Genomic DNA, 17062 nt, shown 5'->3' with positions numbered 1-17062 from the left:
ATGGCAAATGTAGGGCTTTTTGTACTGCTCACATGGCATATTTTGGGAAATGTTTGTATTGCTCACATGGAAATTTATTGGGTATTGTTTATTCTGCACATACAAAGAAATTCATAATAATAACAAGTATGACAACTTACATAAAAAGGTAATCAATCCAGGAAAAAAAAAGGAACAACTCTCTCTCTCTCATGAGAAGATTTATAGTCATGCAAAAATAATAATAATATGAGTACACAAGCTGATCAACTCACATCAGACTGCACGTCAAATGTCGAATATGGGTTCTAGGCATGTTGCAAGCAACGTGTTATCCTTTTATAAACATATAAAAATCATCATAATCTGTTTCGCAAAAAACACATCATAATTTGGCCATGCTATCGGCAGTATTGCACTGTAGAATAGAGCGTGCGTGCGTGCGTGCGTATGGACGTCTGCGTCTATAGTGCGTTCAAAACAAAAAAAAAGACAGTATTGCACCCTAGAACTCATCAGACCCTACCATTTTTCTATTTTATCTTTTTGACGGGAATTCACCAGACCCTACTATGTGCTGTGTATATAATTCATGATCCGCTATTATCCTCGTTTCTTATTTCTCACGTGGGGCCGTATGACCATTACAGCTTCGCGCTAATAAAAAGTTGGCGCGGGGATATAAAAAAGCTAGGCCGGCAAGTCCGGCACAAAGAACTCCACCGGCCGCTTGTCGCCGTTCTCCGCCTTGTGGCATGCCCGCATTGCCTTCCGGCTTCCGGTCTTCCCCCCTTGGCCGCGTCTCTCCTCTTCTGGCGGCCGTCGTCGGCTTCCCTCCACTTCGCCTTCCCCGGAGACTCTCGACGGGCGACGCCGTAAACAGCTCAAGGATCGATCAGCTTCTATTCCAACCCAATCGCAAGTAACCACCCCATCATTCCTCTGCTTTTCCATCAGGATTAATTTCACTATGCAGTAGCGCAGTAGCATAATTCTTCTCAGCTTGAACTCTGAAGGACCGTCGTAATCCCTCATAAATCCAACAGACTGTTGTTATCTGATGTGCCAATGAATGGAGCAGCATCTTTATATACCTGCTTGTTCTTTGATCTCTGGCAGGCTTTTGGGGGCCATATAACCAGCAGAGATGGCCGAATCCTTTGTCCTCAACACCGGCGCAAGAATACCGTCGGTTGGCCTCGGCATGGCGAAAACAGAGCCCGGGACCGTCGGGGAGGCCGTCTACGCCGCCGTCAAGGTCCTTTCATGGAATCTGTAGAGATAAGCTTTGTAGATTGTAAGATTTGTTCAATTCAGATTGGACTTTCCTGCTGTTTGGCTAAAAAATCGCAAAAATGAAAATGATTTCCGACCTACCGGATTCGAACCAGTGACCTAAGGATTTATCTGCAACGACTACAGTCCTCCGCTCTACCAACTGAGCTAAGGTCGGTTTGTGCTAATCTGCGTGCACCTCACTTGATAAGCAAGCGCTTCACCGTCTGAACAACGTACATCCCATTCTTAAATTCGAGTCTTAGTTGCACTTGAAGTGCTCACACACTACAATGTGTGTGATTTAATCTGCAACAAGCAACAGAATTAGTTATAAGGTTATCTCTGTGATTCCAAAATTCCTCCAGTTTAGCCTACACTCACTTAGTTTTTGGCACTTTTTGCTTCTATTCTCGCTAAATTCTACTTGCATTCTCTTTGGCCCCCTCTTTTTCCGCTGAAGCTCCTCCACTGAATTTAAGCACTGGAAAATGCTACTGAAGCTTTTCGTAGTCTTAACTCTTAAGCTTGAATATGAAACTATACTATCTCATCCAAGTCTAAGAGTTTGATGCATTTATAATACAGGCTGGATATCGGCATATTGATTGTGCTCCAGCGTACCGCAATGAGAAGGAGGTAATACTTGAGCCATAGCATCCTATCAGATCAGGAAAATTATAGGTTCATGAAATGTTGGTGGTTAGTCATGAGAGTATGAGACTCATGTCATCATTATTATTTTTATCTGAAGTCATTTCTGCTACACAAAACTGTCCATCTGTAACCCTGTGCGTTTTGTCATATAACCAAGCAAGTTGAATCTGCACCCTTTTATAGATTGGTCTGGCTCTGAAGAAACTGTTTGAGGACTCTGTGGTTAAGCGTGAAGATTTGTTTATCTCTTCTAAGTTGTGGTTAGGATTCATGCCTTTTTACCCTAGTTTCATCATTTGTATGTAATTTGCAGGGCTGTGTTGTCAAAAGATGTTTTGGATTTTGCAGGTCTGGTAATCATGCCCCAGAAGATGTGCCAGAGGGCATTGACACTACTCTTGAAGATTTGCAACTGGAGTACTTAGACCTGTTCCTTGTAAATTTCTATGCTTGATTGTCTATCCATTTTAACAGTGAATGTACTGTGATATGCCTGTTCCCCCACGTAGTACTGAAAGTACAAATATGACTCGCCTCTAAGCAACTTCTATGGCGTAAAAGATTGAGAGGGTCAAACAAAACCTAATAGTATTATTACATTTACTGAACGATGAAGTGGTTTTTTTAACTGAATGAAGTGCATTCCTGAGCTTAGTGTGAAGTAAAAGTTGCTTTAACTGTATGAATGCCTTTTCGGAAAAATATATGAATGTACCTTAGTTGGTTTACTGATAATGTACTATATTGTGCAGATCCACGCTCCGGTCCGAACTAATAAAGGAGCTATCCGAACCGCTGAAAACTATATTCCTCTTGATGTCCCTGCTACATGGGGGGCGATGGAGAAGTTATACGACTCCGGCAAGGCTCGTGCAATCGGCGTGAGCAACTTTTCTTGCAAGAGGATGGAGGATTTGCTTGCCATTGCTAGAGTAACTCCTGCTGTTAACCAGGTTGAGTCCCATCCAGGTTGGCAGCAAATGAAACTCCGCGAACTTTGCCGGTCAAAGGGTGTTCATCTTTCTGTAAGTTTCGAATATCACTAATGTACCGGCAGTTTTCCCTTTTCTTCTTCTTTTTCAATAAGATACTGCCCAAGTTTCTTATTTTTTTTTTAGAAAAGGAGGATGACCCCCGGCCTCTGCATCTGGGAGATGCATACGGCCACTTTATTAATTATTCTCGAGGACCTTACAAAGTATTACAAACAATATACCTGAAACTACCATCTTAGCAACATATGCCGCTCCTCTTATCCATATGATGTAGGGATGCTAGCTGGGCCACTACCCAAACCACTCACCTAACCTAACATCAAAAGCCGGAAGCCCCAGCCGAGCCACATACCGGGTCTGTGGCACAATCCGGTCAGACGCACTCTTGTGTCGTCGCCGCCATCTTCCACAGGTCCGTCTTCAGATTATATTGAATCTTCTACCTTGTGAAGGCCACTACTGCCATCGACGTCACCATGACGCCAGACAACTACCTCCTCCTGCGCGAGTCCATCTCCGCACATCGGACGCCGAGCCTCCACGGCGCCATGCCGCCGATCTCCGCCGCCATCAATGAGTAAGATGAAGTACCGCTCCACCACGGCAAGTACAAGGTGAGAAAGGGCGAGGTCGCCATCGGAGACACGGCCAGACATGGGCCGCCACCAGGAACCAGACAGACTCGCCATGCACACCCAAGATCCCCATGCCCAAGTCGGCGCCTTCAAGAAGGTAACGACGCTGTGGCGCCGCCGCCGCTTAGCCACCGGGGCTAGGATTTTCACCCGGGCGCAGGGGGAGGGGGGGAGGCAGGGGAGGTTTAGCCTCGGCGCCGCCACCAAGGAGGGAATGGCGTCCGGGACGCCATCGACGCCGTGACCGTCACCGGCGGCCAAGGGTTTCCCCCGGCCAAGCACCCTGCCGCCACCTCCGAACCAGCCACAACATCAGCAGGCGCGTGCACGCCGGAGATCCAGACCGGCCGGAGGTCATGCATGACGAGCGGACCAGCTCGCCTCCGATCCGACGAGGGGAGACCGGGACCTCCCCGCGCCATGACCAGCGCCCACCGGGACCTCGCTGCCCACGCAGCCGAGGGGATCCGGCCTACCTCACCGACGAGCACTCCCTGCCGCCAGAGGAGCGCCGTCCGTACCAGCGAGGCCGCCGCCTCAGATCCGACACACCGGTCGCCGCGCTCCGCCGCCGCGCCCGAGGAAGCCGGACCCCATGGCGCCGTCCAGTCCTCGCCGCCCGTAGCCCGCGTCACGACACGGCTAGATCTGGCGGAGTTGCGTTGCCGCACCATCCGCCGCCACCGGCCGCCCCGCACGCTCCGCCACCACGACGCCCGTCGCGCAGCCAGAGAGGCCGTCGCCGCACAGCTCCGGCTCCCCGCCACGCCGCAGCGCCCGCCGCCAGCGCCGCACCCCAGCCCGGCCGCCCCGTCCCGCATCAGGGCCCCGCGCGAGAGGACGAGATCTCCCCGCCGCCGCCGGCGCCAGCCGCCGCCGGCGCCAGCCGCGCTTCGCCCGGCTGCGCCCCTGGCGGCGGCGAGGGAGGGAGGAGAGCAGGAGGGAGCGCCCCGGCGGCGGCGGCTAGGGTTCCCTCCTGGCCGCCCGCGGGGTGGGGGGCGCAGGAGGGTCGTGGGTCACAAAAATCTAGTGCAAAAGCCTTAAAAATGGGAGAGATTTTCAATTCCCGGCCTCTGCACCAACCAGGGATGCATACGGCCATTTTAGTATGAGTACCGATTTTTTTTAAATGAGTATCAAGATATTTCTTGATGAGAGGTTCCACCACACACCAAGTTTGATCCGCAATAAACGGGAAAAAACCCCTGTACATCACCTGTCAATTCTAGGAATTGAACTCGGGTCGCTAGGCTACACAACCACATGCCCAACCACTGAGCCAAGGCTCTCTTTGCACACTGCCCAAGTTTCTTGAAAAACACTTCCCTTGGTTACTTTACTTTAGGTTCTTTTCTTGAAAATCACTTCTCCCTTGGTTAGTTTACTTTAGGTTGTTCAATAAATTTTTAATTTCATTTTGGCAGGCATATTCACCCTTAGGTAGACCTGGATCACCTGCGTTCACGGGTCCAAGCTTTCTTAGCAACCCTATTGTCGTCTCTATTGCCGAGAAGTTGCAACGAAGTCCTGCACAGGTTGCTCTACGCTGGGGTCTTCAAGTGGGTCAGAGTGTCCTTCCAAAAAGCATCAATGAAACAAGGATAAAGGAGAACTTTAACATATTTGACTGGTCTATTCCTGAAGATTTGATGTCAAAGTTCTCTGAAATCCCGCAGGCATGCCTAACTTCCTCTATTTTCCTCCATGCAAAATTGAAAATGGTCCTTCCTATCTTTATTATGTTGGCTATATTGGCATAGCGCACCTTGATGGTAATATCCTTTCAAAAAAAATCTTAAAACATTATGGTTTTGTATCATTATTTTTAGAAACATGGTGCATGTCAATCCATAGAGTTATCCTACCTACAAAAATTTTTATAGAATTACTCTACCTACAAAAAATATCATAGAATTACCCACTGATTTGGCTAATGAGGTTGTTTTGGTCCTTTGTATGCAGATTAAGACTCTAAGAGCTGAATTTGTAGTTCACCCCCAAGGTATTTACAAAACCGTGGAGGATTTTTGGGATGGTGAAATCTGAAGTGTATGAAGTTCTGATGAAGGATGGCATTATATCATGCTAGCGTACTTCTTGTCATTGGTTGTAGGGCACCGCTAGGCATCAGACTACGGATGTTTGGCTCCCTGTCAGACCAGTCCTTGTCCGTTCGATCCAAAGCACGGTAGACGTCCGATGTAAGTACTAGTCAGGCCCTTGGGTTTAGCTAATTTGTTTCGTTAATTGAGTGCTTCGTCATAACTGTCCCCGCATCCATCACACTTCCTGCTTTTACGCAAGTAATACGTGCGCTTGAGGTAACGTGGGCCGGTAGTTAGCTTACATGCATGATGCATGGATCTCGGCTTTCGTCAATCACGTGTGATCTACCGTATTCTCCATCCTCTATCCATGCCCATGTTTCCTACTCCCTTCGTAAACTAATATAAGAGCGTTTAGAATACTAAAGTAGTGATCTAAATGCTCTTATATTAGTTTACAGAGGAAGTACTTCATTATTTTGCTTCTAGCACAACACAGTATGTTCCCGTGCATCCCTGAAAAAAACTATGCTTCCATAGATAGATTAATTTGCTTGCTTTGCAAAACTATGTTTTGTGGGCACATTTTATTTGGTTTACTATAATTTTATTTGCTTCATACACAATTTTATATGCTTCATGCACTTGCTTATATTCAACTTTGTTTTTTCTAGATACTGGAAATTTTGCTGCTAGTGCATAACGAGTTTCGTCGATCAAGGAAGCATAATGTATGACATTGAGCATCTTCCGCACACCAATATTTGCTTCCATCTTCGTTTGTAATATTTGCTCCATATAAAACTATCTCCTAGTATCAAATATTTTCTGTCAGAAGCATTGTTCCACGGACTAGAGATTTCATGAACCAAACAGTGATTTGCTTCCATCAAAAAGAAAAATTATTTAGACCAGTTTCAAAAGCATCAATCTCTTGTTTCCATCAACTATAAAATTGCTTCCAACCAAAGTAGTAACAAAATTGCAAACGAAACGATCTTTTCGTATACAGATTTTTTCTACTTCACAAACCATGTGGCAGCAGGACATGTATGATGATGCATTGAAACAGACTAATACTTTGTGAACACAAATTTACAAATTCATTTACAACAATAGTAAAATACTATTACAACAATAATTTCATTTTGTTGTAGTCGTCATAGCGGAGGGCGACAATCCGATCATGACAATGTCAGCGTTTGCCATGAGCTCTGCATCGCTCGTCGTAGAACCGACAACTTAGAGCCCGGTTGGTCTAGTAATCAACACACATTGCATCATTATTGGGAATCTGTACAACTGAAGCATTCAGTGAGAAAGAAGGAAGCACAAAATTTAGTAGCTTGTACAAAAATCCACTAAATAAAGCAATATGGTTGTATAATGAAATTCATGAACAAAAGCAAATGGTTGAAGCAGAGAGTAGTAGTGGTTGAAGAGACACTAGTATCGGATAATGGTTGAAGCAAAAAAATTGTACAGTCAAAGTAGCACACACTTACAATGGTGGAAGCAAAAATTCATCACCATAGAATCATATGCAATAATCTATGAAGCATGGTTGCTAGGATGCAATATCTTCATTTTCTCACAACATATATATAAAGGCCGGTGATAGGCGCCGGCGCACCGGCCGAAAATTTCGGCCGGTCCCATCCTGTGCGTCCGCTCCGCTGATTGCCAACCGTCAGATTAGGAGCGTTTGGTCCCCCACTCTCGCATTCGCGCATGAGAGAAAAAAGAAAAAAAAAAGGAGAGGATGCGGCCCAGATCGCCGAAATCCATTGCATCGCTGCCCCCACCCGCGCAGCTGCCGGAATCCCGCCTCTCCGGCAGCCCCTCCATGGCCGTTGCACCTAGCTCGTCCCACCCCACCACGGCCACCGCCATCATCGTGACTCGCAGCTCCCCGCTTCTCTCCGCTGCTTGAAAGTAGCAGTCGTCGTGCACCCTCCCCATCTCGTCGTTGTTCCAAGTCTTGCCAGATGCAGCTCTGAACAAAAGTCAACCCATCAAATCCCCAGTCATCATAGCAGCCTAAAAATACAGTTGAAGCAAAATCATAGAACGGTTCCAGCAAAAAATAACTCCGGTTCCAGCAAAACAACCCAAGCGCTGGAAATTCAGGGAAATTGTTTGAAGCAAAATTTTACCACGGTTCCAGCAAAACAACCAAAGCGCTGGAAATTCGGGGAAATTGTTTGAAGCAAAATTTTACCACGGTTCCAGCAAAAACAAACTCTGATTCCAGCAAAACCAAAACTGAGCATGTAGGAATCTCGCGTAAAAACATGTTTGAAGCAAAAATTTACCTGGTTCCAGCAAAAAATACCTCTAGTTCCAGCAAATAATCACACCTCAACATCCAACCTTGTAGCTCCCCCAAACGCCGGTTGCAGCTCCGACGTGCACGATTGCAACTCCGCTGTCGAGGGGTGCAGCTGATTGGAGTCCTCCTCGCCGTTGTATGCAGCTCCTGGGTTGCAGTCGCCGCCGCCCGGCGTCGTTGGATGCAGCTCGACCAGATAGACGATTGCAGCTCCGCCAAACGCCGGTTGCAGCCCGTGTGGCCCCTGATTTGTTGTTAGGTGTGGCACCTTGAGCTGGAAGTAAAGCATGGCAGCTCGGCCATGGCCATGGCGTTGGATGCTTTCAGGTGAGATGCATTTTTGGGAGGAGGAAGAAAGCACTGGAAGCGGACGGGATAAAGGAAAGAGGATAAAAAAATGAAGCGGTGCAGCAGGGCTCGACAAGTCAAGGACGTGTGGCCTGCGTGGCCCCGCCTGCTCGCGTTGCTAGCGAGGCGACCGGCCCAAGTTTCGGCCGGCGCCCCGGCTCTAAACACAGACACACTAGAGTAAAAACATGTTATGGGAACTCGGTTATGGCAAAAATTCATCACCATATAATTATATGCATGAAAATATGGGAACTCAACGTTAGGGAACTTGATATGGAGAAGTTGGTCGTGCTTCGTTGCGATTGTAATCGTGCTTCTATTTGATGTCGGACGTGCGTCCTGTCAATGCTGAAAGTGCATGGTAGGCGCGCTTCCTTTATCGCCATGGTTAGCGGCACTAAGAAGGATTGGCATGCATGGAGCGGCGCTGCAACAACGATGAACCATTAGCCGAGACCTCCTTTACTGCAAAGTAGGACAGCTGAATATCAAATTAAAATGAGGTCAACCGAGGACGTGAAGCCGATGTGCAACCGGCCGGGCGTGCTCTGGTCGCTGTCGAGAAGGGATGGCACTCCAGTAGAAGGGAGCATTATCCTGTCACTTGGGGATTGCCCGATGCCTATCCATCTTCCCTGCTGGGATGGGCATCACGGCCACCTGCTAATCAAGCACATATGAATCAAGCATAGGAGAATTAAATCAATGTGACGCAACCCGCAAAATCAGTGAGGAACACACATTGGAATCAACTCTTTGTGACGCTCACCATGCCAAAGGGAACGGCCATCAAACTTCTTGCCCACGATTGTTGGTGCCCGCTCACATCGGCCTTGGCGGATCACGGTCATGGTGTCGTGGAGAATTAGCACCTCGGCAGATCACGGCCACGATTGTCATTCAGAATTAGCAGCTCGGTAGATCAATGAACAGACGATGTGGTTGGGAGGAGTAGGGGAAGAGGACTGACCGATGAGGTGTCCACGATACACAACGACGATGGGCGATGGAGGCGGGTGGAAGGGATCTGGGCGAGGCGAGCTTGGGCCTGTGCGTGCTGTTGGCGGCGAATGGAATCGAGAAGCATGTGGGGCGAGAAATTAGGAAGAGGTTAGATGCAGGGGTTGCGGGAAGTTAATGCCCGGATGTTGGGATTTTCTTCTTCTTTTTTAACATATATGAAGAGCACGTTGTGACCGTCGGATTTAAATTGAATCGGCGGCCGTCGACTAGTCTGGCGCTCGTTTCCTATCAGACAATAGATAGGAAGGGTTTCCCTTGGTTGTATGCAGATGGAGATAGTTACTTTAAAACTGCTGAGAATAAATGCCTTTTTTTTTATGGATGTGTGCATCCATTGATGGGAAGGTTGAAAAAATGCCTTCTTTTATTGAAGAACTAAAATAATTGCTCGATCGTATATTTTCTCATGTGCTACCATTTTGATTGTTGTATCCCTCTATTCGTAAATATTGTATTCAAACTGTGAAAAATGTGTATCTTATTGTAGTTCTTAACCTAAGAGTATTACATCGATTTTTCAAGAAAAAGCAAACACTTTCCACCTTGGCATTGATAGAAAAATAATATTTTGCAACCTGGCTCACCAAATCTCTCCTAGATGTTCTACATGTTCGGACCTGACAGTCGAGGCATTTTTATACCTCCAATGTTTTATCCCTTATTTGTGCTCCAACTTTATCCCTTATTTATGCGTGAACTGATGTGGACGTCTGAAATCCCGTCCCTCCCAAGCAACCACTCCAACCACACCGCAAATTCACTTTTTTCTCTATTTTCCTTCTCTCTCCTCTTTTCATTGGACAAACAGGCGGATAATTGAGGGGTAGCGTTGGATGCCCGTAATTCGGCCGGCTGTCCGCTGACATTTGAGGATATCCGTCTCATAATTGTTGGTGGAGATGCCCTAAATCTCCCGCAACCATCCGAACCATGGAAGCCACCCAACACCGTTTTCAATCGGTCCGCGGGGCAGTCCGGACGCGATTTCTCCTGCAAAACGGAGACAAAAGTGGGGCAGGTTTGCGGGAGTCCGGACACGCGAAATGTACGAATCTGACACCACAGGCCCACCCAAAATCCTTCCCGACCCCGCGACTCCATCCTCCCCATTTTCTCTCCTAACTTCTTTCTCTCTTGCCGGCACCGCGCTCCACCACCCCGGCCACCACGCCACACCTGCGTCTCCTTCACCTCCGACGATCCAGCAGGGCTCCCCTATCCTCCGACCGCCCCGCCAGGTACCATGCCTGGCAACTGTTCGATGAATCGCCAGAGCTGAAAACAGTTGTCCCTTCCTGTTTGTAGCAATGGATTTCATTTGGAGTACATATACGAGCAGTATGTTGAGTCCTCCGACGGCTCCTCGGACGAGGAGGAGTACTCCGATGAGACGGCAATGATGCAGGCGGCTCTTGAAGACGCGAAGCGTGCGAAGGAGCATGTTCTCAATTTCAAGGGCTCGATCAAGGGTCATCGAGTGCTCAACCACAACAGGGCGTGCGGGCTACTTTCCCCCGGATGCACTATTCGCTGACCATTTTCACAGGTGTTTTCGGATACGCAAGACTGTCTTCGATCGTTTGTACCATGGCGTCCGGTCCTATGATGATTACTTCATCCTGAAGAAGAACGTTGTGAGAACGATTGTCTTCTCTGGTTACCAAAAATGCACGGCCACACTCCGGATGTTTGCATATGACACGGCCGCTGATTCGTGGGACAAGTACCTATGGATGTCGAAAGGGCATTTGGAGTTCTTCAGGCCTGTTTTTTAGTTGTTTGTGGGCCTGAAAAACAATGGGATCCGAGACCTTGTGGGAGGTGAGGACATGTTGTGTGATCATGCACAACACGATCGTCGACGATGAGGGTGATGATGTTGTCGCAGCTCTGGAATTTGAGAACATGGGTGATCCTATCCAACTTCCGGATCAGAATCCGGCCACATTTGAGGAGTTTATTCAAATGCGTCAACAAATTTGGCATCGACCAACTCACGAGCAGCTCAAGGAAGATCTAATTGAGCATCAGTTGGCGATGAAAGGGGACAATAATGTTGGCTGTAAATATTTGAACTTTTTTAAATTTGAACTAGTGTTGCATGCGGCTATTTGAACTTTTGTGTCCTTTGCATGTGGCTATTTGATCGTGCGGACTAGGAAAAAAACCGAAAGGCCGGATGTGTGCGGCTACGATTGGATAGTGTCCTCCCGCATCCGTGTCGCGGACTGGTCCCCCCCCCTCCCTCAGACGGATGCGGAAGGTTTTTTGCGGGTTGCTGTTGGAGATGTTGTTATATAATGCAAGGATGCTTAGGGTGGTGCTTAGAGAAATACATTATTTATTTTTCTTTATAATGCTTATTTGTACAAGGTAAATGCTTAATTATGCATCCCTCTCATATAGATAAGTTGGGTGCTTAAGGAAAAATCAATTTATTTTACTAAGCATCTCTCCGCTGACCTTGCATTGTATATACAAGGCCTAACAGCAACTCCAATGGGGCGATCCATTTCGTCCGCCCGCATCCGTTTGGGTCGGCGCGGACAAAAGTGAAGGCCCAACGCGCCGACCCAAACTCAAATCGTGTCCGCCTGGCGTCCGCGCCGACCCATTTCCGGCCCAAAATTGCGCCTGGAATGCGTCGGCGCGGACGCAAAGCAGACGCGCCGTGCGTCTCCTCGTCGTCCGCCGCGTCCCCACCTATAGGCCACCCAACCGCCACCGGTCATCTTATTTATGACGACCACCGACAGCGGGCCCACGCGTCAGCCAGTGGAAGCGTCCTTTTTTAACCACGCGTGCGGCGGGGTCGGCCTCATCCACTTCTCCGGTCCACATCTGGCCCCCCACCACTCTCTTTGCTTCCTCGCCGGCGACCGCAAACCCTAGCGCGCCCATGGGCCTCTTCGGCAGCAGCAATGGCAAGGGCAAGGGCAAGGGCACCCCCGGCGCCTCGTCCTCCCGTGCTCCCTTTCCCTCTCCTTCTCCGGCGGCGCCGCGTTTCTGCCCTGGTCGCCGGCGCCTGCACATCCCGGTGCACCAAGCGCGGTGGCACTGGGAGTACAGGCAGCCACTGTCGTACCCCGATGTCACGCTGCCGCACCATTGGCATCTGGATCCGCAGCGGATCCCGGTGTCGGCGGTTCTGCGGAGCCAGCGAGCGCACGACGACGAGGTGCGCAGGCGCCGCGCGCAGCTCACGCCGGAGCGGCGTCGGCTACCAGAGTACGCCGCCGACTCCCCCAACTGGGAGGCGTGGTTCGCCCTCGAACACGAGGAGCAACGACGCTCGGGTGTCGACGTCGTCCCGCTGCCGTTCCCACCGCCGCCCCCGCAGGTAGAGCCGGAGGACATGGAGGCGGAGGCGGAGTACCAAGCCGTCCTCGAGGAGGCCCTGCAGCACGCGCTGGAGGCTAGCCGCCTCGAGGAGGACGCGCACTGGGATGGGCTGGAGCAAGCCCTTGCCCTGTCGGCGGTGGGGGACTCCGTCCACACCCCGCTCTTTGTGCCGCCACCGCCACCGTCGCTGCCCGTCCAGCCCAAGCCGGAGCCGGAGCCGGCGTGGAAGCGCTCCCCGCCTCCACCCACTTGGCCGGAGGAGGCCTACTCGTGGACGGGCCAGTACCGCGAGTGGGTGAGCGCGCCTCCCATCCACTTCGCCGCGACATCGGAGCAGGAGGAGGCCCACCTCGAGCGCTGGAAGGAGCACTGGCTCCGCCAGGAGCAGGCCGACGGCGAGGAGCAAATGCACTACGAGGCCATGCTCCAACGTGACGCGGAGGCGCTCCGGCTCGAGGAGGAGGAGGAGGAGCGTGCGCGGCTGGCCGCAATGCCGCCGCCCCAGCAGACGCCGAAGGAGGCTGCCCTGGCAGCGTACCAGGCGGCGTTCGGGTGGGCTGGCCCTGCTCCGGTCTTCATCGACCTCACCGACGACGGCGGCGTCGACGGCAAGGGCAAGGGCAAGGGCAAGGCCGACGATGTCTAGGGCAGCGTGCGGGGCGGCAGCAGGCGGGCGCAAACTTTTTTAATGCTTTATTTAATGTTTATTAGATTTAGGTGGACTTTGGCCGGCCATTTTATGTTTAATTATGTTTTTTCGTGCAACTTGTTTTTTTCACGCCGGCACATTTGGTCGGCCTCCCCGTTGAGCGGTCAAGCCGACCCATTTTAAAATGCGGACGCGCACGTCCGCCTGACCGACCCAAACGGACAAAAAACGGACAAAGCATGAGTTCGTTTGGGTCGCTGCGTTGGAGTTGCTCTAAAAGGGCCAACCTCTAAAATTTTAATGGAACTTGTGGTTGGTTGGTTGAGAAAACAGCAGTATCCCCAAACCACCAGAGTTCAAGTTCTAAACATAACATTGATGATCGCATTTTTTTGAATTTATTTCAGGCCTTTGCGTTAAAGAGAGGAGACGTTGTCGTGTTAAAAAAATTAAACGAAGTGATAGGGCGTCATGAGAGGCGTCTCGAGGCCAAGGGGAGAAAAGAAAAGAAAACCGAACCCCCTAGAACCTTTCTGCAATGGCCATCGCATCCGCCCTACGCCGCGCCCCCAGGGCGGCGGCGGCCGCGCGCGCCCTCTTCGTCGCCCTGGGCAGCCCGCGCAGCGGACGCGTCGGCCCTCCCCACCCTCGCGCGGCGCCCGTCGCCCCACTCTCATCCCTCTCCGCCCCGCAGCCGAGCGCCGTCGCCGACGCCCAACTCCTCCGGGTCATAACCTACGAGATCTCCCGCGCCCAGCTCGACTGCAGGAACCGCAACTGGGTAACAGCCACGCCTCCTGCACAAGGCTCGCCATTTCTCTCCCCTTCACTGCAGATGATTCGGGGAATAACACTGGCTGATCTGAAGATGTAACAATGGATCATGGTCCTGCCAGGCGAAGGAACTAGGGGAAGGCTTCCCCTTCGAGATCAGAGACAAGGAGGGCACCAACAGGATAACGCTCACGAGGACCCATCAGGACGAGCAGATCGAGGTGGAGGTGCTCCTGCCCAGCCCCGTCGACGGAGCTGCGCAAGACGACGGCGAGCGGGAAGAGGATGACCAAGCTGAAGACGGCAAGAAACAGGGCCACGCCGGTGGCGATGTCCCAAATAGGTACTGCATCCCGCTCACTGTGAGGATTCGCAAAGGGGCGGCGGCTTCATGCTTGGAGATCAGCTGCCGCTCCTACCCCACGGGGTTCGTCGTCGAGAGGTTGGAGTTTGAATCTGCTGGTGGAACTGCTTTCAGGTTAGTGTAATGCCATTTGCTTTGTTGGCACTTGATTGTGTGATGGTTTGTCATGGCTGTTCTAGGTTTGCTTACACTGGGTTCACATCACATTGTTTGCAGTGACATTCCTGGGGAGCTTCCGAAGGCTTTGCATCTCTACTTGGGAAGTAGGGGCATCTCGACACATTTTACCGACTTCATGCATGCGTACATGATAACCAAGGAGTGCCATGAGTACTTGTCCTGGTTGAGAAAACTCAAAGGTCTGGTGAAGGGTTGAATGGAGTGGAAGTTCAGGTTTCTTTCTTTCAGTCTGGGTGGTAGTTTGGGCAAATGATACTAGGGATGCATTCCTATGGAACATGAATCCTACAAAAATGAGGGCTCCACGGGCCGCACCGGGGCGCCCCAGATCCGGCCACCTAAGGCACGCCCTCCTCCTCCTCTCCCCTCACCGCCGCCGGAGGGCGTCGCCGGGGCAAAGCCCGGGCGGCGTCGGCGGCGGTGGGGCCATTTCGCGGCGCAGTGGGGGCGGATCTGCCGCTCTTGGCGTCCGGCGGCGCTGGTGGTCCAGGGGCTGTGCGCGCCGGCGAGTTCAGGGCTGGCGGCCACGACGTGGCGGCCTTGGTGGGGTGCTGCGTGCGCCCGCCGGTTGCACGGCCATGGCGCAGGGGCTCGGCGGGCTGGGCGCGGATCTGCGCGTCGGGGCGTGGGCGTCTAGTGCGTGCAGAGGGTCCTGCGGCGACAGGGAGGCCGCGGCAGGGAAGCTCGGCAGGCGGGCGTGAGGGGCTGCGGCTCAGGCGAGGCCGGGCAGGGAGGCTCGGCGAATGTGCGCAGGAGGTCCGGGCAGCACGGATTTGCGGCTGGGTGGCCACATGCTCCGGTGTGGTGGAGGCCCGTCATGGTGCTGCTGCTCTGGCGGGGCGCGTGGTGGAGGGGCTCGGGCTGCCTGTTTGGCGCTCGGGCGGCGGCTTCGGCTGCGAGGATGATTGGTGGGCTTGTCAGTGCCGGTGCGGGATGATGTGCAACCGAGGTGGTGTGGGAGCTCGGGTGAAGACCCTGTCTCGGCCCTGTGCCGTGACCAGCGATGGCGGTGGTTGTGGCCGTCGTGACCTTCCTGGAGGCATCGCTGATTTGCTGCCGCACTCCTCTCGCACGGATCCGGCCATCTCGGCCTCTTCAGGGGAAACCCTAGATCTTATGATCGGACGATGACGGCTCCTTGGTGTCGTTTTCCCTCTTGGGGGCTTCGTCTTGGAGCTCGGCATCGGCAAGCGGGACCGGTGGTTGGTGGCGTCCAGGCTTCTGTGGCAACGATGATGGTGGGAGCCATGTCGGCGACGCGGCAATGGTTGCGGTAGTCGGCTCTTCTTCGGCGTGTCCATGGTATTGCCTCGGTTTGCTTGTTGCTATGGAGTCGAAGCTGCGGCGGCGAGGCCCTGTGGTATACGATGACTGGCTGCAGGTTGCCCGTTCGGCGATCTCCCGTGGCGCCAATCGTGCCTGGTTTTGTCCTACTGAGTTCTCCGTCAGAGTTGGAATTGCGCTGTCTGGCCGCAGGAGGCTGAGGTTTTGGCATCGATCTTCATGCAGATTCACGTGTCCGCTACAGTGTGGGTTGAGTCGACGATCGCCTACGGCGAAGTGGGAGTCGTTTCCTCAGAGTGTAGGGATGGCGATGACGCCTCTAGGGGAGGAGTGATGACGATGACGCCTGCGTGCGGCCTCGTCGAGGCCCTCTTTGGAGTGGTGTGCGTGGGGCTTTCTATGTGTGCTGCTCAGCGGTTGTGAGGGTTTTAGCCCGGTTCTCCATAATTAACTGGGCAATCTGGTTTTCGCTTGGTTTTCCCTAATTAACCAAGCAACTCTCTTCTGCTTAATTAATCGATGAGGTAAAACTTTTGCCTCCGTTTCAAAAAAAAAAAATCCTACAAAAATGATGTGAGATGGGGCCTGGCATTGTGTAACCTTTGTCGTGTGTCATGTTACCATGGAGGCAAATGCTACTACAGAACTTTGTTTTAGCTACTATAGTTGTACTGGGCCTTGGTCATGGATTGCATTTGGTTGTCAAGATTAAGGAGGAACTGACCACTGCAACCATCTCTTCCTATAATATTCCGCACTTTCACTGGTGCTACATTTGTGAGTACAAATCCTGGTGAAAAATGCTTACCACTCTGGGGGAAATACACTTGTGTTCCTGGTTGTATATACACCCTATATGGAGATTTCTTTTAAATATTTTAATAAAAAGTCAAAATAGGTAAGAACTATTTTGACAAAACACTTGACTTACTTTTGCACTAGTATATAAATTTTCACGAAAAAAAAACAAAAGTTGACCTTGCAGCAAAAAAGACAAAATTTATTTGCTATTATAGGTCACTATTCACGCTATTTTAGCCAAAAATTTGTCTTTTTTGAAAAGAAGTCAAAGGGAGATTTTCTTTTTGTGGTTTTTTTTCTCACGAGTACAATAGAAGGTCAAGTTTATTTCAAAAATATTTTCAGGAATTTTTGACTTTTTGTTGAATTACTAAAA

At 51.1% G+C, this 17062-nt stretch overlaps 2 protein-coding genes, 1 long non-coding RNA gene and 1 other non-coding gene across 4 annotated transcripts; 2 read left to right on the top strand and 2 right to left on the bottom strand.

Moving 5' to 3' along the window:
• The first annotated feature begins 694 nt into the window (after window positions 1-694).
• Window positions 695-7889, top strand: LOC109751166 (NADPH-dependent aldo-keto reductase, chloroplastic). Its single transcript, XM_040387670.3, has 9 exons — window positions 695-901; window positions 1099-1237; window positions 1843-1893; window positions 2095-2171; window positions 2260-2347; window positions 2664-2936; window positions 4966-5217; window positions 5504-5742; window positions 6261-7889. The coding sequence occupies exons 2-8, from the start codon at window positions 1127-1129 to the stop codon at window positions 5585-5587; spliced, it is 936 nt and encodes a 311-aa protein (XP_040243604.1). The 5' UTR covers window positions 695-901; window positions 1099-1126; the 3' UTR covers window positions 5588-5742; window positions 6261-7889.
• Window positions 1347-1432, bottom strand: TRNAY-GUA (transfer RNA tyrosine (anticodon GUA)). The gene is given in 2 exon segments: window positions 1347-1382; window positions 1396-1432. It is a non-coding gene; the product is annotated as a tRNA-Tyr (tRNA).
• Window positions 6649-9351, bottom strand: LOC120963156 (uncharacterized). Its single transcript, XR_005755215.3, has 4 exons — window positions 9039-9351; window positions 8779-8929; window positions 7902-8696; window positions 6649-7582 (listed from the first exon to the last, which is right to left on the bottom strand). It is a non-coding gene; the product is annotated as an uncharacterized lncRNA (long non-coding RNA).
• A 4423-nt stretch (window positions 9352-13774) lies between these two features.
• LOC109751178 (uncharacterized protein At2g39795, mitochondrial) lies at window positions 13775-14819 on the top strand. The gene is made up of 3 exons (XM_020310069.4): window positions 13775-14064; window positions 14180-14535; window positions 14638-14819. The coding sequence occupies exons 1-3, from the start codon at window positions 13822-13824 to the stop codon at window positions 14795-14797; spliced, it is 759 nt and encodes a 252-aa protein (XP_020165658.1). The 5' UTR covers window positions 13775-13821; the 3' UTR covers window positions 14798-14819.
• Window positions 14820-17062: the final 2243 nt, after the last annotated feature.

This window comes from Aegilops tauschii, chromosome 1 (genome assembly GCF_002575655.3).
Source record: "Aegilops tauschii subsp. strangulata cultivar AL8/78 chromosome 1, Aet v6.0, whole genome shotgun sequence".
Lineage (NCBI taxonomy): Eukaryota > Viridiplantae > Streptophyta > Magnoliopsida > Poales > Poaceae > Aegilops > Aegilops tauschii.
Note: the sequence above shows the minus strand (reverse complement) of the source record. Positions and strands in the feature narration are given on the sequence as shown.

Excerpts from the sequence above, each read along its gene's own strand:
- LOC109751166 (XM_040387670.3), top strand. The coding sequence starts at position 1,127 with ATGGCCGAATCCTTTGTCCTCAACACCGGCGCAAGAATACCGTCGGTT. Across the intron at positions 1,894-2,094 it reads CGTACCGCAATGAGAAGGAG|ATTGGTCTGGCTCTGAAGAA; the intron begins GTAATACTTGAG and ends ACCCTTTTATAG. Across the intron at positions 2,172-2,259 it reads TTTATCTCTTCTAAGTTGTG|GTCTGGTAATCATGCCCCAG; the intron begins GTTAGGATTCAT and ends TGGATTTTGCAG.
- LOC109751178 (XM_020310069.4), top strand. The coding sequence starts at position 13,822 with ATGGCCATCGCATCCGCCCTACGCCGCGCCCCCAGGGCGGCGGCGGCC. Across the intron at positions 14,065-14,179 it reads ACTGCAGGAACCGCAACTGG|GCGAAGGAACTAGGGGAAGG; the intron begins GTAACAGCCACG and ends TGGTCCTGCCAG. Across the intron at positions 14,536-14,637 it reads GCTGGTGGAACTGCTTTCAG|TGACATTCCTGGGGAGCTTC; the intron begins GTTAGTGTAATG and ends CATTGTTTGCAG.